This window comes from Mizuhopecten yessoensis, unplaced genomic scaffold, assembly GCF_002113885.1.
Source record: "Mizuhopecten yessoensis strain PY_sf001 unplaced genomic scaffold, ASM211388v2 scaffold716011, whole genome shotgun sequence".
NCBI lineage: Eukaryota > Metazoa > Mollusca > Bivalvia > Pectinida > Pectinidae > Mizuhopecten > Mizuhopecten yessoensis.
Genome location: NW_018479903.1, coordinates 62931 through 87649, shown reverse-complemented (window position 1 = coordinate 87649; position 24719 = coordinate 62931). Strand labels below are relative to the sequence as shown.

Genomic DNA, 24719 nt, shown 5'->3' with positions numbered 1-24719 from the left:
ATAATATTTCCCAGGGCCTCCTGGTATTGCTGAAGATGTTGTTGAAAGATATTTACATATCTGACCTAATTTATTTGACAAACCTTCATATAACTCTGTCCCAGATACCTACTGGTCAAGTATCAATTCTCTAGGCCTCTTGGTTATTCAGAAGAAGATGTTTCAAGGTTTTTAACACTTTTTATCCCTGTGACCTTGAAAGTAGATAAAGGTTATTTATTTGAGGAACCTTTATAGCACTCTGGCCCAGGCACCTACTGGCCCCGTATCAGTACACTAGGCCTCTTGGTTATTCTAAAGAAGATGTATAAAAGTTATCAACACATTCGACCTTTGAGATCCTTAAAGTAGGTCAAGGTAACTTATTTGAGGAAAGTTTATAGCACTCTGTCCCAGGTACCTACTGATCAAGTATCATTAGTCTGGGCCTCCTGGTTATTCAGGAGAAGATGTTTTAAGGTTTTTAACACTTTTAACCCTGTGACCTTGAAAGTAAGTCAAGGTCATTTATTTGAGAAAAAATAATATATCACTCTGCCCAAGGTACCTTCTGCTAAATATCAATACTCTAGACCTCTTGGTTATTCAAAAGAAAATGTTTATGGGTTTTAAACACATTTTAACCCTTGCGACCTTGAAATATCCTGCAATAAGCCCAGGTGCTCACACATAATCTGTAGACTCAACATAGGGGAATGGCTTATTATTATTGGTCAATGGAGTAGCGTTTGTGAGCATTTGTACTGAGCTGAAATAGATAAGGGTGGGCTTATTACCAGGCATTTTTTTAATTTAAAATAAGAAGAGAATGCATGTCTAAAATTTCAATAAATATTTTCTAGTCAAAATCAATTTAAAATTTGTGAAACTTATAGAGTGGATGGATGTGTTGTAAACACTATCCAATACCTACACTAAAGCATCCTTGATGTTTTTTAAATCACATTTCTGTAAAACCCAATAAGCCTTAATGATTTAATGGACACATTTGTTAACGCAACTTTTGTATTTTGTATGTACATTTGTTTGAGACTGAAAATATTAAAACTTGAACTTCACAACTATTAGACAACTTAGACAAATGCAGAAATTATTCAATTCTCTCTACAAAAAAAACCCATATAGTTAACTCACGAGGTGATCATTCTTATTATGTCAGCTACAAATTCTATGTATGTTGACATTTGACAGTAAAAAATATCAGGCATGCAGCTGATATAATATGTTACAAGATTGAAGGACCACTGTGTCTGTGAAATACTGAGTTTACACCAAGTCCTACTGTTTCTATGCCTACTGATGGTCTCGGCACAAACCTGACAAGTAAGTCAGGTCCTTGAGGACAGTGATACTAAATAACTTAGATAATGTTCTTTTGCTTGCTTTAACAATATAAATCATTACCTACCCTCATCCAACAAACTCACTATTGTACACTGTTACTACTGAGTATAGCTGACAGCAACTTTTCTTTCTTAAACATATTTTTCCATTTAATACTGAACTCAATGTTATTACTGGGTTTATACATTTCAAAGTTAGTTAAGACTGAATATTTCACATTTCTGCAAAATTTTGAAACAATTTTGTTTTCTCATGACTTTTTAGAATTATGGGCCCAATACTACTACTGTTAAGTCTTACGTCTTACACATGTATGCAGTGGATACTTTGTGAGTGAATGCTGTGTTCACAATATAACCCTTAATAATAATAATATACAACATTTGATATAGCGCCCTATCTAGCTAGAATAAGCCACTCTAAAGTGCTTTACAGTACATAGATATACAATTTATACAATTAATACAATTGTCTACAAGGGTTCTTTTTATCAAAGGTTTGAACTTAATATAAATAGTGTAGTGTAACTGTGTGAAATAGAAACAAAGTGAGTTTGGTCCCGGTGTAACATAGCTCTTGTTTGACCCTTTGAGGCCACATGAGCTCATCACTAGTTAAATAAGGTATCATGCATAAACATGAGTTTCGTGTCTAAAAAAGAAACACAACTTTACAACATTTACAAACAAAGGGAAACAACTCCTAATTTCGTACTTACCAGTAGTTCCATGAGCAGTGAGAAGATCATCTTGAGTTCGTTGGAGGGACCGTTCGTGTACTGGAGCTGCCACAAACAATCACAGGCAATTAACTTCATTGTTAAATGTATTCAATAATAAACCTTTTATCTAACAATGGAAGACAAGTTGTTGTTTTTTCATTTTGTTACACATGCACACAATTTCCATTATATTGGAAAATTCTTAAAATAACAATGAGGTCAGTTTACAATTTAACTTAATAATTCATTATTAAAATGGAAAAAAATATCAAATTTTAATTGCCATAAAATTACAAGTTGTTTAAGGATGAGAGTACCACTGTACAGAATTGTATAAATAAACCTGAAGAGTTCTTTGAATTTACATCACTTAGAATGACATGCACTGATCTGCTAGTAATTGACATATTTTCTTATCACTTTATTTGTCCTTGGTTAAAAATCACCTTAACATTTCTTTTTTTTTTATCATGTATAAGCAGAGAAACAAATTCACTTGGAAAAAGGCCAGGATTTGAACTCACAAAACGACATGTAAGTTATACTTACCATGAGTTGTTTGAGAACATTGACTGTACATGTTGTACTTACCATTAGTTGTTTGAGAACATCGACTGTACATGTTATACTTCCCATGAGTTGTTTGAAAACATTGACTGTACATGTTATGCTTCCCATGAATTGTTTGAAAACATTGACTTTACATGTTATACTTACCATGTGTTGTTTGAGAACATTGACTGTACAAGTTGTACTTACCATTAGTTGTTTGAGAACATTGACTGAACATGTTGTACTTACCATTAGTTGTTTGAGAACATTGACTGTGCCTGTTATACTTACCATGAGTTGTTTGAGAACATTGACTGTACATGTTGTACTTACCATTAGTTGTTTGAGAACATTGACTGTACATGTTATACTTACCATGAGTTGTTTGAGAACATTGACTGTGCATGTTATACTTACCATGAGTTGTTTGAGAACTGTGTCACTGAAGGTTTGGTTACAGAAACTGCAGTAGATGATCATGTCCGACACGTGGTGAGACATGTTACTGATCTCTCGTATAGCCTGTACCACCTACAAATAAAGGATAACCACCGAGGGATAACAAATATACTATGGTACAAACAGGGTTTCTCCCTAATAGCCTGTACCACCTACAAATATAGGATAACCACCGAGGGATAACAAATGTACTATGATACATACAAGGTTTCTCTCTAATAGCCTGTACCACCTACAAATATAGGATAACCACCGAGGGATAACAAATGTACTATGGTACATACAGGGTTTCTCCCTAAAAGCCTGTACCACGTTCACCTACAAATATAGGATAACCACCGAGGGATAACAAATGTACTATGGTACGTACAGGGTTTCTCCCTTAAAGCCTGTACCACCTACAAATATAGGATACCCACCGAGGGATAACAAATGTACTATGGTACGTACAGGGTTTCTCCCTAAAAGCCTGTACCACCTACAAACATAGGATAACCACCGAGGGATAACAAATGTACTATGGTACATACAGGATTTCTCTCTAATAGCCTGTACCACCTACAAATATAGGATACCCACCGAGGGATAACAAATGTACTATGGTACATACAGGGTTTCTCCCTAAAAGCCTGTATCACGTTCACCTACAAATATAGGATAACCACCGAGGGATAACAAATGTATTATGGTACATACAGGGTTTCTGCCTAAAAGCCTGTATCACGTTCACCTACAAATATAGGATAACCACCGAGGAATAACAAATGTACTATGGTACGTACAGGGTTTCTAACTTATAGCCTGTACCACCTACAAATATAGGATAACCACCGAGGGATAACAAATGTACTATGGTACATACAGGGTTTCTCCCTAAAAGCCTNTACGGTAAACCTTCGGTCAGTTCGAACAAAATTAAATAAATATTGATGAACCTGTTCGGATTATACAAAATTATGCTTCAGAAAATAAGCGTGAGTTCGAACTATCGGCAAAAATTTCGGCAAAGTGCAAATCAAGTCACAAACATATACCCGACATATTTTCTTCACCGGAGTATACCTCTATATATCCAATGTAAGGTCGATACGTAACAACGACGGCCTGGCATAGAACAATGGCACATTTATAAATGGGTAAAATGATAGTATATTATTTAATTCAATGTTAATTGATCATTAAACTTTCTTCATTTCGTGATAATTATGATCGTTATTGCGAAGCAGAGGCCCTTGTGTAGGCCCCGAAACAGTACACGTTTCATTTGTGACACAAAAGTTAAGACTACCTAGCTTGTATCAGAGACCTAAATATTGAGTCTCTGCGTGGTTAGGTTTTGTTATTTTCGTAATGAATGGTTCGTTTAATAAATTGAAAACAGTCTACATAGCCTGTTGTGTTTACAAAGCGCTACTGTACAGTAAATATAGGTCTATATGTTAGTAAAATTAGGTCAGAACATCAACATGTCTGCTTTAAATTATAAGTGATATAGTCCTAATACCTACCAAACTTATTTGACACCTTCAAAATTACCCATCGCTAATTGGGACACCTGTGGATTGTCTGGGCTTTGACATGAATGCTAATCACGTCACTCACCATGGCTGGGCGGCCGATTCCTACCGCGACATCGTGTCCTGCCCTACCTGGTGTGAGGGCACACGTTTACAGGTAATACCTTGATTGGCAATAATTAAGGGGTGACTGGTCGCAATAAAATAATCAAAATGCTTAGTTAACACTGTATTTGACAACACACGGGCGATTTCTTAGCGTATAGCCATACAGCGTGACATCAGTTCGCACTGATCGCATGTTATTTATACATTGTCGGGGCCTAAGTTGAAATTGGCTGTCTCGTGCACGATGTGTTTTTCAAACAATGTAAAAAAAATGAATCAACGCTAAAATCTGTGACATATATTTATGGTTTGTCTGTCACAGCTGTACTGCAATGCTCACACATACAACCCATTACCCTAAACGTGTCTGTTGATCAAAGTATTGGCATTTTTCCGGTGCCGATCGCCGCGAGCTTTCAATGGAGTTTGCCGAAAAAAAATCTTACTTTACGTTTTCATTTGACAAGTTCGGACTATCCGAAATAGGGTCAATCAGAATTTGAACTATCACTAGCTAGAAAATTATTGTTTTTATTGAAAAAAATACGTGTTCGAACTATCCGCCGATTCAAACTGACCGAAGGTTTACCGTAACCACCTAGAGATAACAAATGTACAATGGTACGTACAGGGTTTCTCACTTATAGCCTGTACCACCTACAATAATAATACAATGTAATCATCTTTGTCCTAACAGAGAGCTCAACACAATTTATTTGAAAATCAACGTAACAAAACCCTGTGTGAAATCAAAGGGAGATAAATCAACACTACACACAGTACAGGTAATTTGTTTATGGTATAAAAATAACATTATTAGACTCACCTCACGAAGATAGCGGACAGACTCTGCCCCGATCACATACTTCTCCATCTCTGGCGACATCTTCAGTAACTTTGCCGGGTGAACACCAGATTGTGGTTTATAAGGCTTATAGTCTCCTATTTCTGAAACAACACAATGTCAAGGTCACAAGTTTACAATACCTTTTTTTGTGACGAAGATGTTTGAGATATGGGAGTGCCATGATGAGTAGACACTGCTAAAGTGTGTAACATTAAACAGTAATTATTAACTTGTTAACTGTAGATGTCCTGTACTGTTGTCGTCACATTATTACTGCTCCGTAATCACACAACATACAACATTCCAACAATGGTGGCTCTAACCAACAGAAAATTCATGTATATTTGTACCAAAATGCCGCAATCTTTAGTTTCCAAAAAGTTTAGTTTCCTTCATTAAGAACGTTAATTATAATTTTACACTATATCTGTGTAACCATAACTGACCTTATGTGTAGATGGACAATAAGGAATCCTACATACCTAACTGACCTTATGTGTAGATGGACCATAAGGAATCCTACATACCTAACTGACATTATGTGTAGATGGACCATAAGGAATCCTACATACCTAACTGACATTATGTGTAGATGGACCATAAGGAATCCTACATACCTAACTGCCCTTATGTGTAGATGGACAATAAGGAATCCTACATATCTAACTGACCTTATGTGTAGATGGACAATAAGGAATCCTAAATGCCTAACTGACCTTATGTGTAGATGGACAATAAGGAATCCTACATATCTAACTGATCTTATGGGTAGATGGACAATAAGGAATCCTAAATGCCTAACCGTCCTTATGTGTAGATGGACAATAAGGAATCCTACATATCTAACTGATCTTATGTGTAGATGGACAATAAGGAATCCTAAATGCCTAACTGACCTTATGTGTAGATGGACCATAAGGAATCCTACATACCTAACTGACCTTATGTGTAGATGGACCATAAGGAATCCTACACACCTAACTGACCTTATGTGTAGATGGACAATAAGGAATCTGAAATACCTAACTGACCTTATGTGTAGATGGACAATAAGGAATCCTACATATCTAACTGATCTTATGTGTAGATGGACAATAACGAATCCTACATACCTAAATGTCCTTATGTATACATGGACAACAAAGAATTCTACACTCCCAAAAGACCTTATGTGTAGAGGGACAATAAGGAATCCTAAATACCTAACTGATCTTATGGGTAGATGGACAATAATGAATCCTACATACCTAAATGACATTATGTGTAGATGGACAACAAGGAATCCTACATATCTAACTGTTCTTATGTGTAGATGGACCATAAGGAATCATACACACCTAACTGACATTATGTGTAGATGGACAGTAAGGAATCCTACATGCCTAACTGACCTTATGCGTAGATGGACAATAAGAAATCCTACATACCTAAATGGCCTTATGTGTAGATGGCCAATAAGGACTCTGAAATCCCTAACTGACCTTATGTGTAGATGGACAATATGGAATCCTACATATCTAACTGATCTTATGTGTAGATGGACAATAACGAATCCTACATACCTTCTGTATGGTAGTGGGAGACATCACAGTTTAGGATCAGTATTGCTAAGGTTGAATGTAGATTGCCAAATTCGCGTGACTGTATGGAGCTCCATCTCCGTGTTGACGACTCCTGTAAAGTAAAGGGTCATCTTCACATCAGATATTCAACACGACACAAAGACGGGGAACTAAAATACCTAATACCAAGGGGAAGCATATACAGGTTTTATTTACCAACAATTTGCAGGAAAAATACCTTCTTGTCTCAGTTACATGCCATTCTGATGCAGTGTAATACATTTTTTGTAGTATTCCTTGAAACAACTTTTGTTTTATGTTTAATCTAAATCTTTATCATGAAATTCGTAGAGATTACTCATCATTAGTGAAATTATAAAATCTTTACTGCACATTATTACAATCATAAGAATCCTGCAAAAAATATCACACTTCTATATTTTCCACACTTTTAATTTTACACTGATACAGCAATATTATTTAATTTTTAAAATATGTATATATTATACATTTAATGGTTTCCTCATTGAAAACCGTATATATTTTGCTTGTATCGCAAAACATATTATAAATTCACTCGTGCTTTGCACATGTGAAAACAACGGTATTCTGTCGCACTTGTGAAATATATATAGTATTCAACAGAAATCATTAAATATTCTCTATGTACAACTTACATGATCTTCCAGGTGCTGTTGTGACTGCCCGAGGAGAAAAGTGACTAGTCGGGGGAAGCCTCTTCTCAGAAACATGTGGGTACACGCCTTTGTGCCCTGTAACAAACAAATCACACCCATCAGTAGTGGAGGTGAGGTAGAGTGATGACCGCTGGAGACAGATCAAGGCTAGGTATCCGTCATCATACTCTCATGATAACATCTGGTAGTACATTACTCCCTAATCACCAGGGACAGGGGGTTTATAGCAGAAAATGAAAGAAACAGAATGAAAACTGTTACAAAATAACTGTAGTCTTGGTCTGTACTTACCAACTGTACATAGTGAAACAAGACCTGGAAGTATTGGCCTGTACTTACCAACTGTACATAGTGAAACAAGAACTGGAAGTATTGGTCTGTACTTACCAACTGTACATAGTGAAACAAGCCCTGGAAGTACTGGTCTGTACTTACCAACTGTACATGGGGAAACAAGACCTGGAAGTACTGGTCTGTACTGACCAAGTGTACATAGTGAAACAAGAACTGGAAGTATTGGCCTGTACTTACCAACTGTACATAGTGAAACAAGCCCTGGAAGTATTGGCCTGTACTTACCAACTGTACATAGTGAAACAAGAACTGGAAGTATTGGCCTGTACTTACCAACTGTACATAGTGAAACAAGACATGGAAGTACTGGTCTGTACTTACCAACTGTAGATAGTGAAACAAGAACTGGAAGTATTGGTCTGTACTTACCAACTGTACATAGTTAAACAAGACCTGGAAGTACTGGTCTGTACTTACCAACTGTACATAATGAAACAAGACCTGGAAGTACTGGTCTGTACTGACCAAGTGTACATAGTGAAACAAGAACTGGAAGTATTGGCCTGTACTTACCAACTGTACATAGTGAAACAAGAACTGGAAGTATTGGCCTGTACTTACCAACTGTACATAGTGAAACAAGCCCTGGAAGTACTGGTCTGTACTTACCAACTGTACATGGGGAAACAAGACCTGGAAGTACTGGTCTGTACTTAACAACTGTACATAGTGAAACAAGACCTGGAAGTATTGATCTGTACTTACCAACTGTACATAGTGAAACAAGATCTGGAAATATTGGTCTATACTTACCAACTGTACATAGTGAAACAAGAACTGGAAGTATTGGCCTGTACTTACCAACTGTACATAGTGAAACAAGACATGGAAGTACTGGTCTGTACTTACCAACTGTACATAATGAAACAAGACCTGGAAGTACTGGTCTGTACTGACCAAGTGTACATAGTGAAACAAGAACTGGAAGTATTGGCCTGTACTTACCAACTGTACATAGTGAAACAAGAACTGGAAGTATTGGCCTGTACTTACCAACTGTACATAGTGAAACAAGACCTGGAAGTACTGGGTGCAGTATTTACAATGGTCTATCACATCCTTGTTCAGCATCTGAAGCAGGTGCTCGAGGATTTCATCAAAGTTCTTTTGTGTCTGGAATAAAGATAGGAAGATAATTCAATTAAATTTATGTCCCTTTTCTTTCTCTTTATCCAAATGTGAAAAGTACAAGATGATAAAATTATAGTTTTAATGTCTAAAATATTTATTAACATACATATACTTTAGGATACATACCTTAGGATACATACCTTAGGATACATACTTTAGGATACATACCTTAGGATACATACCTTAGCCTTTTTTGTGCTAACTCAAAAGCACTAAATAATAAAACCAGTACACGTACATGTGATTGACTGGGACAACTCCAAAGTATTGGACAGAGAGAGCAATCTGTTCAAGCGGCAGATAAAGGAAGCCATCTGGATACACCACAGAGGGCCAATTCTAAATTGAGATGAGGGGGCTTATAGACTCTCCCACATCTATGACTAAGTAATAAACAAAGTGTAGCTGAATCGAGTAATTTCGGTACATATATAAAGTAGCCAAATTGACTTTGATTTGTGGACAACTCATACACATTTTACACCTTTGTGTGCATACGCTTCACTGGTCATTTGTCTGATGATGGTGACAGAGTACATACGCTTCACTGGTCATTTGTCTGATGATGGTGACAGTATACATATGCTTCACTGGTCATTTGTCTGATGATGGTGACAGTGTACATACGCTTCACTGGTCATTTGTCTGATGATGGTGACCGAGTACATACGCTTCACTGGTCATTTGTCTGATGAAGGTGACAGTGTACATATGCTTCACTGGTCATTGGTCTGATGATGGTGACAGTGCACATACGCTTCAGACAAATGACCAGTGAAGCATATGTACACTGTCACCTTCATAATAAACAAAGTGTAGCTGAATCGAGTAATTTCGGTACATATATAAAGTAGCCAAATTGACTTTGATTTGTGGACAACTCATACACATTTTACACCTTTGTGTGCATACGCTTCACTGGTCATTTGTCTGATGAAGGGGACAGTGTACATATGCTTCACTGGTCATTTGTCTGATGATGGTGACAGTGCACATACGCTTCACTGGTCATTTGTCTGATGATGGTGACAGTGTACATACGCTTCACTGGTCATTTGTCTGATGATGGTGACTGTGTACATACGCTTCACTGGTCATTTGTCTGATGAAGGGGACAGTGTACATATGCTTCACTGGTCATTTGTCTGATGATGGTGACAGTGTACATACGCTTCACTGGTCATCGAAACGTCACATAGAAACACTTATTGGTTGTGTGACGAGAAACTTTTCATAAATGTAAATGGTTGTTTTCCTATCTTTTCAATGAAATACATAACTGTATGCATATTGGAGTATCAGATCTCTTTCCATAAATTAGTATTCTGTTTTTAATATTTTAAAAAATTTAGACCAATTTTTTCCAAATCTTACTAATTTTTTAAGTACATTTCCCTGTACAAAAAACATGTATACAGGATTGACAATATTTATTTAATTTTGTTCGAACTGACCGAATGTTTACCTTATATGGCTCATATTCAAGACAGTCTTATTTTAAATCAGGTTTTTTTTCAAAGTTTTAGAGTATGATTAACACAAACTGAAAAATCTTACATTTTCACATTTAGATCAGTACATGTTTTAGGTATGGATACATTTCTATAAGTCATCCTAAACAGTTACTCTGATGAGAAACATTCTAACACGAGGCAAAGGTCACTGCACTCTCTATAAAGGGAGGTACAATATCTACACATATAAAAACAATGTCAGCCTTCACAGTCAAAAGTGCTAATTGAACTATTAAATCTTTATTTAAATACAAGTATTTTTGATTTTGAAATTTTTAATAATAAGCAGATTTATCTCATAAACAAACAAAGAAATTAAAATTGATGTTACCCAAACCTATATCACCAAACTTAAGGTATAGGTAATGTTGTACCGGTATATTACTGGTATTTATAACTGGTTCAAATCATCATTATCAACATATCAAAATGAGCTCTATTTTAAGATTTTAAAATATTGATCATTGTCATCAATAAATTCAAATTGATTATACAAAAGATTTATTGAATACAATTAGAGATTGAGATAAAATAGTACAAACTATAAAACAGAGGAATGTGTTAACATATAGTGAAGGACAGTCAACAAAACCCAATACAAATGTATACTGGCAGCACATCAGAATGTATAGAGCTACGCTGCCGTCAAAGATGATGAATGACAAATAAAAATGCGTAAAAAAAGCTAAAAGATGTGTACAATTGGTCATGTTACTTGATGTTAAGATATTTTAAATACCAGGCTAAGCTTAACACAGGAAAGGAAAATGTCTGTATAACACCACGCCCCCACAGCATTAGTGGAGGGGGCACTATGTCTGTGTATAAAACCAGGCCCCCGCAGCATTAGTGGAGGGGGCACTATGTCTGTGTACAACACCACGCCCCCGCAGCATTAGTGGAGGGGGCACTATGTCTGTGTATAAAACCACTCCCCGCAGCATTAGTGGAGGGGGCACTATGTCTGTGTATAACACCACAACCCGGCACCATTAGTGGAGGGGGCACTATGTCTGTGTATAAAACCAGGCCCCCGCAGCATTAGTGAAGGGGGCACTATGTCTGTGTACAACACCACGCCCCCGCAGCATTAGTGGAGGGGGCACTATGTCTGTGTATAAAACCACTCCCCGCAGCATTAGTGGAGGGGGCACTATGTCTGTGTATAACACCACAACCCGGCACCATTAGTGGAGGGGGCACTATGTCTGTGTATAAAACCAGGCCCCCGCAGCATTAGTGGAGGGGGCACTATGTCTGTGTATAACACCACAACCCCGCACCATTAGTGGAGGGGGCACTATGTCTGTGTATAAAACCAGGCCCCCGCAGCATTAGTGGAGGGGGCACTATGTCTGTGTATAACACCACAACCCCGCACCATTAGTGGAGGGGGCACTATGTCTGTGTATAACACCACGCCCCCGCAGCATTAGTGGAGGGGGCACTATGTCTGTGTATAACACCACAACCCCGCACCATTAGTGGAGGGGGCACTATGTCTGTGTATAACACCACGCCCCCGCAGCATTAGTGGAGGGGGCACTATGTCTGTGTATAACACCACAACCCCGCACCATTAGTGGAGGGGGCACTATGTCTGTGTATAACACCACGCCCCCGCAGCATTAGTGGAGGGGGCACTATGTCTGTGTATAACACCACAACCCCGCACCATTAGTGGAGGGGGCACTATGTCTGTGTATAACACCACGCCCCCGCAGCATTAGTGGAGGGGGCACTATGTCTGTGTATAACACCACAACCCCGCACCATTAGTGGAGGGGGCACTATGTCTGTGTATAACACCACGCCCCCGCAGCATTAGTGGAGGGGGCACTATGTCTGTGTATAACACCACAACCCCGCACCATTAGTGGAGGGGGCACTATGTCTGTGTATAACACCACGCCCCCACAGCATTAGCGGAGGGGGCACTATGTCTGTGTATAACACCACAACCCCGCAGCATTAGTGGAGGGGGCACTATGTCTGTGTATAACACCACACCCCCGCACCATTAGTGGAGGGGGCACTATGTCTGTGTATAACACCACGCCCCCGCAGCATTAGTGGAGGGGGCACTATGTCTGTGTATAACACCACAACCCCGCAGCATTAGTGGAGGGCGCACTATGCCTGTGTATAACACCACAACCCCGCACCATTAGTAGAGGGGGCACTATGTCTGTGTATAACACCACGCCCCCGCAGCATTAGTGAAGGGGGCACTATGTCTGTGTAACACCATGCCCCCGCAGCATTAGTGGAGGGGGCACTATGTCTGTGTATAACACCATGCCCCCGCAGCATTAGTGGAGGGTGCACTATGTCTGTGTATAACACCACGCCCCCACAGCATTAGTGGATGGGGCAATTTGTCTGTGTATAACACCACGCCCCCGCAGCATTAGTGGAGGGGGCACTATGCCTGTGTATAACACCACACCCCCGCAGCATGAGTCAAGGGGGCACTATGTCTGTGTATAACACCACACCCCCGCAGCATGAGTGAAGGGGGCACTATGTCTGTGTATAACACCACGCCCCCCCAGCATTAGTGGAGGGGGCACTATGTCTGTATAACACCACGCCCCTGCAGCATAAGTGGAGGGGGCACTATGTCTGTGTATAACATCACACCCCCGCAGCATAAGTTGAGGGGGCACTATGTCTGTGTATAACACCACGCCCCCGCAGCATTAGTAGAGGGGGTACTATGTCTGTGAATAACACCACGCCCCTGCAGCATTAGTGGAGGGCGCACTATGTCTGTGTATAACACCACGCCCTCACAGCATTAGTGGAGGGGGCACTATGTCTGTGTACAACACCACACTCCGCAGCATTAGTGGAGGGGGCACTATGTCAGTGTATAAAACCACTCCCCGCAGCATTAGTGGAGGGGGCACTATGTCTGTGTATAACACCACGCCCTCACAGCATTAGTGGAGGTGGCACTATGTCTGTGTACAACACCACCCTCCGCAGCATTAGTGGAGGGGGCACTATGTCTGTGTATAACACCACAACCTGGCAACATTAGTGGAGGGGGCACTATGTCTGTGTATAAAACCAGGCCCCCGCAGCATTAGTGAAGGGGGCACTATGTCTGTGTATAACACCACAACCCCGCACCATTAGTGGAGGGGGCACTATGTCTGTGTATAAAACCAGGCCCCCCCAGCATTAGTGGAGGGGGCACTATGTCTGTGTATAACACCACGCCCCCGCAGCATTAGTGGAGGGGGCACTATGTCTGTGTATAACACCACAACCCCGCAACATTAGTGGAGGGCGCACTATGCCTGTGTATAACACCACAACCCCGCAGCATTAGTAGATGGGGCACTATGTCTGTGTATAACACCACGCCCCCACAGCATTAGTGGAGGGGGCACTATGTCTGTGCATAACACCACGCCCCCGCAGCATTAGTGGAGGGGGCAATATGTCTGAGTATAACACCACGCCCCCGCAGCATTAGTAGAGGGGGCACTATGTCTGTGTATAACATCACGCCCCCGCAGCAATAGTGGAGGGGGCACTATGTCTGTATAACACCACGCCCCTGCAGCATAAGTGGAGGGGGCACTATGTCTGTGTATAACATCACACCCGCGCAGCATAAGTTGAGGGGGCACTATGTCTGTGTATAACACCACGCCCCCGCAGCATTAGTAGAGGGGGTACTATGTCTGTGTATAACACCACGCCCCTGCAGCATTAGTAGAGGGGGCACTATGTCTGTGTATAACACCACGCCCCCGCAGCAGTGTATAACACCACGCCCCCACAGCATTAGTGGAGGGCGCACTATGTCTGTGTATAACACCACAACCCCACACCATTAGTAGAGGGGGCACTATGTCTGTGCATAACACCACGCCCCCGCAGCATTAGTGGAGGGCGCACTATGTCTGTGTATAACATCACACCCGCGCAGCATAAGTTGAGGGGGCCCTATGTCTGTGTATAACACCACGCCCCCGCAGCATTAGGAGAGGGGGCACTATGTCTGTGTATAACACCACAACCCCGCACCATTAGTGGAGGGGGCACTATGTCTGTGTATAACCCCACGCCCCCGCAGCATTAGTAGAGGGGGTACTATGTCTGTGTATAACACCACGCCCCCGCACCATTAGTGGAGGGGGCACTATGTCTGTGTATAACATCACGCCCCCGCAGCAATAGTGGAGGGGGCACTATGTCTGTATAACACCACGCCCCTGCAGCATAAGTGGAGGGGGCACTATGTCTGTGTATAACACACCCCACCCCCCATCCCACCCCCGCAGCCTTAGTAGAGGGGGCACTATGTCTGTGTATAACATCACGCCCCCGCAGCAATAGTGGAGGGGGCACTATGTCTGTATAACACCACGCCCCCGCAGCCTTAGTGGAGGGGGCAATATGTCTGAGTATAACACCAAGCCCCCGCAGCATTAGTAGAGGGGGCACTATGTCAGTGTATAACACCACAACCCCACAGCATTAGTGGAGGGGGCACTATGTCTGTGTACAACACCACGCCCTTAGTGGAGGGGGCACTATGTCTGTGTATAACCCCACGCCCCTGCAGCATTAGTGGAGGGGGCACTATGTCTGTGTAGGGGGCACTATGTCTGTGTATAAAACCACTCCCCGCAGCATTAGTGGAGCGGGCACTATGTCTGTGTATAACACCACAACCCCACACCATTAGTAGAGGGGGCACTATGTCTGTGTATAACACCCCACCCCCGCAGCATTAGTAAAGGGGGCACTATGTCTGTGTATAACACCACGCCCCCCCAGCATTAGTGGAGGGGGCACTATGTCTGTGTACAACACCACGCCCTTAGTGGAGGGCGCACTATGTCTGTGTATAACACCACAACCCCACACCATTAGTAGAGGGGGCACTATGTCTGTGTATAACACCCCGCCCCTGCAGCATTAGTGGAGGGGGCACTATGTCTGTGTATAACACACCCCACCCCCCACCCCACCCCCGCAGCATTAGTAGAGGGGGCACTATGTCTGTGTATAACACCACACCCCCGCAGCATTAGTAAAGGGGGCACTATGTCTGTGTATAACACCACGCCCCCACAGCATTAGTGGAGGGGCACTATGTCTGTATAACACCACGCCCCCGCAGCATTAGTGGAGGGGGCACTATGTCTGTGTATAACACCACGCCCCCACAGCATTAGTGGAGGGGGGACTATGTCTGTGTATAACACCACGCCCCCCCAGCATTAGTGGAGGGGGCACTATGTCTGTGTATAACACAACGCCCCCGCAGCATTAGTGGAGGGAGCACTATGTCTGTGTATAACACACACACACACACACACCCGCAGCATTAGTGGAGGGGGGACTATGTCTGTGTATAACACCACGCCCCTGCAGCATTAGTGGAGGGGGCACTATGTCTGTGAATAACACCACGCCCCTGCAGCATTAGTGGAGGGGGCACTATGTCTGTGTATAACACCACCACCACCCCCGCAGCATTAGTTGAGGGGGCACTATGTCTGTGTATAACACCACGCCCCCACAGCATTAGTGGAGGGGGCACTATGTCTGTGTATAACACTATGCCCCCACAGCATCAGTGTGAGGGGGCAGAAAGTGTTTGTCTTTTACTCAGTAAGATGATCTGTTAGACTTTGCGTTCAGCATAAAACTTCATGTGGAGTATTGTATCAATATGTCATACAAAGGTCACTGTGACCTGTATTTTTCTATCCTGCAATAAAGCCCAGTAGAGCAACACACAATTGCTCACTCCAAGTAGGGACAGGCTTATAACAGGACATGTTATAACTTTTGTTTACATTCTGAACTGGTATGGATGAGAGTGGACCTATACCAGACATGGCCTGCTACCAGCCCCACAAATACTGTAGCTCCACTTCTGTGAATTCAGCATTTGTGTTTTACAAAAACATTTTCACATTTTAGTATGAACTGTATCAAATTGAGAAAAGGTTATTAAGAAAAGATCAATGATAAAAAAGTGCATATTACTTTAATTCATAAAATATAGTGGATATAAATTGGTGTTTTTTTTCTGTCTTTTATAAGCATATCAAGTCTTATGAGCCCACATATAAGGAATTGGTTTTCCTTTGCTTTTTAAATGTACTCTTTTGTTCTTTTGAAACATAAATCTGATAAAAACTACTATACCCCTGTTTGGAGTTCTTTTTCGTTACTTGAACATTTTTCCCAAAAATCTCCATACTCTGATTGTTTCTGTTTCAAACAATTCTTCTATCACAACTGCCAGTAAACAAACACACAACAAGTTATCAAAACTAAGCCGTTCATTGGCTACATACCGTTCTCCTTTGGGTTGGAGATATACTCTGTGAAATATACACAATGGTGTTTTTTTTTAAAATTTAAACTAATCTCTGTTTTAGGTTCAACTAACTTTCAATCATAATGATTTATTATTCATTTTGTATTATGTTATTTTGTTCTTTTCTTCAAGATTTTATAACTTACAAGTTATGTATCTGTTAAAAAATTCATCAGAAGGTATTTAATAAAAGAAAACATAAACACTGCCGATCCATCAATCTAAATAATTACAATTACAGTGTACAACGGACAATGAAAACTTAAGTTGGTTTCACTGTGTACAAGAATAATCCTTTAAAGACTTTTCAATAACAAATAAAATCTCCACTCAATTTCATATTTCAAATTGGGGGGGGGGAACCCCCAATTACAGTCAAAGAATGAATTGTCAAGGGGAATTACATGGAATCATGAACAGTCTATTATAACCAGTATTTACCCCAGCAAGTTAATTTACTCCAGTCTGTGATTTACTCCAGTGCATAAATTTTCCATGGTCACAGTAAGTAAATGTAAGGGACATGCATACCAGGCAAAAGGAGCAATATTAAACTCCTTGAAAGGTGGTACATTTCCTTAGAAAGACAATATATGATGCTATTTACCTGTATTCCTCCATGTTTGAAGTAGCTTGACATCAGAGCATCAAGGATTCGTGCGAAAGTAAACCGAACGTCTCTGTTAGGACATTCCAACAAAAATGGCCTACAAAGACATACAGAAATGAGTACATGAACATCTTGATTATCAGAGGCACAAAATAGGACTAATATGCTGTGTATCAGTCACATTACTGTATAGTGGTTATATTTCGCGGGGGTTTTAATTTCGCTATATTCGCGCTTTGACTTAAATCTGTGAATTCTTAACACCAGCAAAACTATAGAAAATGATAACGGCTTTTACGTACCTTATCACAACATGTTGAAAATACCTTTAACCTAATGCTATTATGCAAGCTTAAATGAACTCAAATCAGATTATCACCAGACAACTGGGTAGTTCATGTAAAAACAACAATTACATATAAGTGGCCACACCATATTTATGTGTACACAGTAGGTGATTTATTGATCACAGTTTACTCCTACAAAGGTACATACACATTTGATTTACTTTCGAGTGAAGTCACTGGCGGATTAACGATGGTTTACCTGTATTTCAAGGTTTAACCCTTAAATGATGACACTCAAAATACTTTGCACGACACATGGGATTCGGGTGCACAGTGAAATTTAACCACCGCGAATATGTACTGAATATTAGACGAGATTAAAAGCACTTTACAGTACTCACCCACCTCCTTTAACAAGACACCCCTAATGCAAATAATATAACCCTTCAATTTATCAGTTAAAACTTCAAGCCAATTGTTCATGGTCATACTGCCACAGTGACTGTACAATACATAGCTGACCAAGGCTGGTCATACTGTCACAGTGACTGTACAATATATAGCTGACCAAGGCTGGTCATACTGCCACAGTGACTGTACAATACATAGCTGACCACGGCTGATCATACTGTCACAGTGACTGTACAATACATAGCTGACCAAGGCTGGTCATACTGTCAGTGTACAATACATAGCTGACCAAGGCTGGTCATACTGTCACTGTCACTGTACAATACATAGCTGACCAAGGCTGGTCATACTGTCACTGTCACTGTACAATACATAGCTGACCAAGGCTGGTCATACTGTCACTGTACAATTCATAGCTGACCAAGGCTGGCCATACTGTCACAGTGACTGTACAATACATAGCTGACCAAGGCTGGTCATACTGTCACAGTGTCTGTACAATACATAGCTGACCAAGGCTGGCCCTTTTATAATTCCAATCTATGTACAAATGTTGGCAATGTAGTAAGATTTTACTGGTAGTGTTAATGTATCTTACTTGATATAGGAGGATCCATCCATGCCGGACATGTATTCCACCATCCAGATACACGCCTCCTTGCAGCCCTGTAGTTTACTCTCTATGGTCTCCGCCCATTCATACAGGTCGGTTCTGTAAGTACAATGGTTTGTGTCATATTCTCTTTTCTTTTATTTAGAATGATCTATAGTGTAACTGAACAGTGTATAAACCAGAAAGCCAAATAAACCAAACCTTCAAGTTTTAATGTATAACTTAAATAAATTGTATCAAAAAGCTACTGTACTTCTGATCAAATGTCATCCTTTTTGTTAATAAAGAGAAAGAAAAGTATATATCAGAAACTGGAAGTACTGAAAAATTTACTGGCGTTACACTATTTTCCAAAACAAAATTATTTAATGAAAATTTAAACAATTATGCCGCTAAAATATTCCAAGGTAAAGAGAAACAAAATTTTGAAATTTATTGTACTTACTTTGTCCTCTTTTTCGTCCTGAAGAATGTGTTGAACAAATATTTCATTCCTAGTTGGAGAGCTTGGACAGAAATGGTAGTGAAATCCTTCTTATTACGACTTTTCTGTAAACCAGAATGACACACAATATTTAATATAATTAAAATATTACTACTATTACAACTGAAGACAAAATCTTCATGATTTGGGTTCAGAATGATCACCGAAATACTTTATTACAAAATATTTACACATCAATCTTGTCTATCACCTGTCTATTCCAACCACTGTCTATACCAACCACTGTCCATCTCTACCACTGTCCATCTCGACCACTGTCCATACCAACCAATATCCAACAAAACCACTGTCCATCCAAACCACTGTTCATATGGACTACTGTCCATATCGACCACTGCCCATCTCAACCACTGTCCATCCCAACCACTGTCCATCCCGACCACTGTCCATCCCAACCACTGTCCATTCCAATTATTGTCCATACCAACCACTGTCCATACCAATTACTGTCCATACCAACCACTGTCCATACCAATAAATGTCCATACCAACCACTATCCATACCAATTACTGTCCATATTAACCACTGTCCATTCCAACCATTGTTCATCCCAACCACTGTCCATCCCAACCACTGTCCATTTCGACCACTGTCCATCCCAACCACTGTCCATCCCAATTACTGTCCATTTCGACCACTGTCCATACCAATCACTGTCCATCCCAACCACTGTCCATCCCAACCACTGTCCATCCCAATTACTGTCCATACCAACCACTGTCCATCCCAACCACTGTATAAACTATCTAGTTTGAGTGGGAGAAGACTTATTCAGGCTAGGACTGTTGTTTTATCTCTTTGTTTGTATCAATGATATATCTTGAATTGAATTGAAACAGGACATGCGAGTTGTATGACACACATACAATTTTTTCAAATATATTCCCAAACTTGCTGCTCTTTTATATTTGATTGTTCAACTTACTGTATCCCTTACCGAGTAAAGATCTACAAGGTTTTTGACAAATCTGAAGTACTCGACATTGTAGACATCCCTATTTTTGACGAAGGTCAAGTTTTCTCCTTGTATAACTTGGTGTATACTAGCAGGCATCTGTTCCGTGAAGATCCCCCGCCGCTCTCCTTTGTGGACAAGCTCAGTCAGCTCCATCAGACTGTCAGAGTCAAGTCTTCCTTTCCTACAAATAAAAGGGGGAAAGAAAAAAAAAATATTAAAAGAGATGTGATGATACACAAGGAGTCCCTTTCTTTTTATTCGTTTCTGGAAAATCCTATGCAATAAACTCATCCAGTTAGATCCTAGCAGCAATAAACTCAAGCATGTCTCCAAACAAATGGGTCCATCAACTGAACCTCTCAATTTTAACATCTGGTCTATCAAAAAAAGTCTGTCAACTGAACCTCTCTATTTTAACATCTGGTCTATCAAAAATGTCCCTCAACTGAACCTCTCAATTTTAACATCTGGTCTACCAAACAAGAGGCCCATGGGCCTAAAAGGTCACCTTAGTCCTACAGTATTTATTTTTGTGTTGAAATATGTACCAATTTGGGTAAAAAATAGTTAAGTATAACGTTAACTTAAGTTTGTCAGGTCCATGAGCTGATCATTCCTAGACCGAGTTTCGGTTAAATCGGCCTATTAGAACTTGTTTTTAAGTTTGAAATAGTTTTTTCAAAAAAGCGGCCGTGTCGGCCATATTGGATTTCTAATCGACCCAAAAAATAACAACACTTTGTCAGGACCATGAGTCGATCATTCCTACAAAGTTTCAGTTCAATCGGCCCAGTAGAACTTGACTTTAAGTTTGAAATTGTTTTTCAAAATGGCGGCCGTGGCGGCCATATCGGATTTCTGATTGACCCGAAAAATAACAACACTTTGTCAGGACCATTAGTCGATCATTCCTTCAAAGTTTCAGTTCAATTAGTCCAGCAGAACTTGACTTTAAGTTTGAAATAGTTATTCAAAATGACGGCCGTGGCGGCCATATTGAATTTCTGATTGACTCGAAAAATAATGCTTTGTCAGGACCATTAGTCGATCATTCCTACCAGGTTTCAGTTCAATTGGCCCAACAGAACTTGACTTTAAGTTTGAAATAGTTTTTCAAAATGGCGGCCGTGGCGGCCTTATTGGATTTCTGATCGACCCGAAAAATAACAACACTTTGTCAGGGAGATGTCAGTAACCTTCCCATGAAATATTAATGAAATCCCTTTGCCAGTATTTCAGCTTAAGTTGAAAATGTAAAATGTTAACGGACGACGACGGACGAAGACGGATAGCAATAGGTCACCTGAGCTAAAGCTCAGGTGACCTAAAAAAGTCCATCAACTGAACCTCTCTATTTTAACATCTGGTCTATCAAGGTTCCTCTATTAGTTTTCTTTCTGTAAATCCTTATAATTTGGTTAAAATAGAATCAAGATATAGTGTGTCATATATACGATTGACGCAAGATTCAATTTGAGTTATACTCAATTAAATATTCACGAGACATCTCATATAATTTGCATTCAACTTTGCAGAAAATTTGAAAAATGAAATGCATACAAAATATTAAGTTCGTAATAAAGAATTTTGAGAAGATGTTGTACATAGAATCTTACCCCAAGTCCGGTACAATCCGTTTGATAATCTTTGTTTTCTTGGCTGAACTAGGATTTTTGGGTTCTTGTACTTTTTCATAAAACAGCATGTATCCATTCCAATAGCGTACTCGGTCATCAGGATAACTTGATGCTGAAATAAGTTTTAATACAAGTTTTTAATTGTTTTTTCCCCCATTTCAGGTATATCATTCCCCCCTGCAATGTATATATATATAAATAATATGCATTTTTAAAATCAAAAGACACAACTAATTATCTTTTTTAATCAATCATTATTTAAATATTATTCAAATTCAAGGTGTATTTGTTTCGGAAATTTAAATGAAAACAAAAAAAAGTAGAATTTTAACAAGTAAATGCAATATTTGTATAAATACAAATCTGACAAATCTTTACCCTGAATGCATAATTTAGTATTTGTCATACTTAAAACAAGCAGTAAATATTGAACATTTTTATGATTTTGAAGAGTCAAGCACTTAAACTTCTGATTAAAGAAGATATTTAGATATTTAAACACTTTGTAAGGAGATATCATAGATGGTAACACAAGACCGATGAGAAGAACTTACAGGATTCGTAGACTTTGGCTTTATACGTCCCACCAAAACATTCCGCCTCCAGTGTCTCGTCCGTCATCTCACACTCCTCCACGATTGTGTCGTTAAACTTGTACCACTTGCCTTTATTAGGATTGTCCATCACTGTGCCTCTGTATACAACAAACCCCCAGTTAATAACTGTATAAGTTATACATGTACACAGAGATCAATCTAATAGGTACAGTGAAACCTCAATATAATGCCCCTCATTTTATTGCCACCTCGTTTACCGCCAACATATTTCAATGTCCCGTTTTCTCGTTTGCTTATGAATCCTCAATTTATCACCAAACCCCTTTATAACACCATATTTACTCTTGGATTAATTGTGGCAGTATATCAAGGTTTACTGTACATTATAGTTATAGAGGTCATATCTCAGCTATAGAGGTCAAATTTAATATGGACAAGATAGAGGTCATACCTCACGAGTATATAGATGTATCTTATGAGTACAAGCTATAGGATCATGTCCTAGGTCATGTATTAATACAATGTGAAGTATCATGCCCAGTCCTGATTTAGTAGATTTTACTGACTAGTCACATCTGTAACAAATTTTTACATTCGGTCATATCCTAGAGTACATCAATAATTTTACTGCCCTTTAGAAGGACAAGGTACCCTGGGATTATCGTCATTAACATACGACCTTGACCAAGGTCATACCTGCGGTCCTTGATAAACGAGTAGTAGTGTCCAGCATTGGCCTGTCCGCTATGGACCACAACTCCAACCAACTCATAATTTATCTGCTTTGACTCCACATGCGAGCTCTCCACAATTTCAGGCATTCGTTCATCTAATGATGAAGTTGTGTCCCCTGATTCTGACTCCGAGCTGCTCTCTGCATTTTCCGTAGCCTCTTCTCGTCTTGCCATTCCCTCTGTTGTATATGGTTCCATGTCTAACACCCATGGAAACTGTAAACGAAAAGTGATACACAGGTAATACAGAATTTTCTACAATAGCTGTTAAACATATGGTTCCATGTCTATCTCCCAAAGAGATTCTACAAAACGTGACACAAAGGTTACACATGATTCTTAACAATGACCGTCAGTGTCGTCACAAAACGTGACACAAAGGTTACACATAATTCTTAACAATGGCCGTCAGTGTCGTCACAAAACGTGATACAAAGGTTACACATGTTTATTAACAATGACCGTCAGTGTTGTCACAAAACGTGATACAAAGATTACACATGATTCTTAACAATGACCGTCAGTGTTGTCACAAAACGTGATACAAAGGTTATACATGATTCTTAACAATGACCGTCAGTGTCGTCACAAAACGTGATACAAAGGTTACACATGATTCTTAACAATGACCGTCAGTGTTGTCACAAAACGTGATACAAAGGTTACACATGATTCTTAACAATAACCGTCAGTGTCGTCACACAACGATCAAGCAGATCAAATAACCAATATAAATTCATTTTTTTCCATCAGCAGCATAACCATAGATCCATTTTAAAACAGAACTCACTTTGAAATAATCATCAAACTTGAGTGCCCTGTTTGCTTCCCAGTCATAGCCAAACCTCTTGAGCTGGATACACAACAGAGGGGGGAGTGTCTTTATACACATCCTCTTAATGGTGTTCCTCTGCAAGTAAAACAATTCTTCATCAGAAAACTATCACTCAGTCTCCAACATTTTTGAATTAGGACAAAATCTTCAGTGAAAAATTAGTGTAATTTCCACACCAATGACTCTCACTTTAAATATTGAATTTGAAAAAAGTATATTTCATATTTATAATGTGAAGCGATCTGACATCAACTTAATAATGAACAATAGGATAATATAACAGACTTTCAACTTTTCACGAAAATAAAATGTGTTAATGGCTATTTATTCTTACTCACAAAACAGCGTTTCAGTCAATAATTATGTAAAAGATAGTGTTTTTTAATGCAACAAAAAATTAATTGCA

The 24719-nt window shown here is 39.7% G+C and overlaps 1 protein-coding gene across 1 annotated transcript in view; it reads right to left on the bottom strand.

Annotated features, from left to right (window-relative positions):
* LOC110441515 (ubiquitin carboxyl-terminal hydrolase 24-like) overlaps nucleotides 1-24719 on the bottom strand; it is a gene marked incomplete at its 3' end in the record, with an annotated part of 82076 nt that overhangs the window by 15198 nt on the left and 42159 nt on the right. Inside the window, exons 43-57 of the mRNA XM_021484689.1 lie at nucleotides 24269-24388; nucleotides 23441-23694; nucleotides 22742-22881; nucleotides 22167-22299; nucleotides 20518-20731; nucleotides 19532-19635; nucleotides 19072-19185; nucleotides 17773-17872; nucleotides 17143-17169; nucleotides 9156-9275; nucleotides 7788-7883; nucleotides 7111-7222; nucleotides 5528-5649; nucleotides 3035-3148; nucleotides 2063-2128 (exon numbers count right to left, since the gene is read on the bottom strand). Of these exons, the coding sequence (XP_021340364.1) occupies nucleotides 2063-2128; nucleotides 3035-3148; nucleotides 5528-5649; nucleotides 7111-7222; nucleotides 7788-7883; nucleotides 9156-9275; nucleotides 17143-17169; nucleotides 17773-17872; nucleotides 19072-19185; nucleotides 19532-19635; nucleotides 20518-20731; nucleotides 22167-22299; nucleotides 22742-22881; nucleotides 23441-23694; nucleotides 24269-24388 (1836 nt within the window). The remainder of the gene's footprint in view (nucleotides 1-2062; nucleotides 2129-3034; nucleotides 3149-5527; nucleotides 5650-7110; nucleotides 7223-7787; nucleotides 7884-9155; nucleotides 9276-17142; nucleotides 17170-17772; nucleotides 17873-19071; nucleotides 19186-19531; nucleotides 19636-20517; nucleotides 20732-22166; nucleotides 22300-22741; nucleotides 22882-23440; nucleotides 23695-24268; nucleotides 24389-24719) is intronic.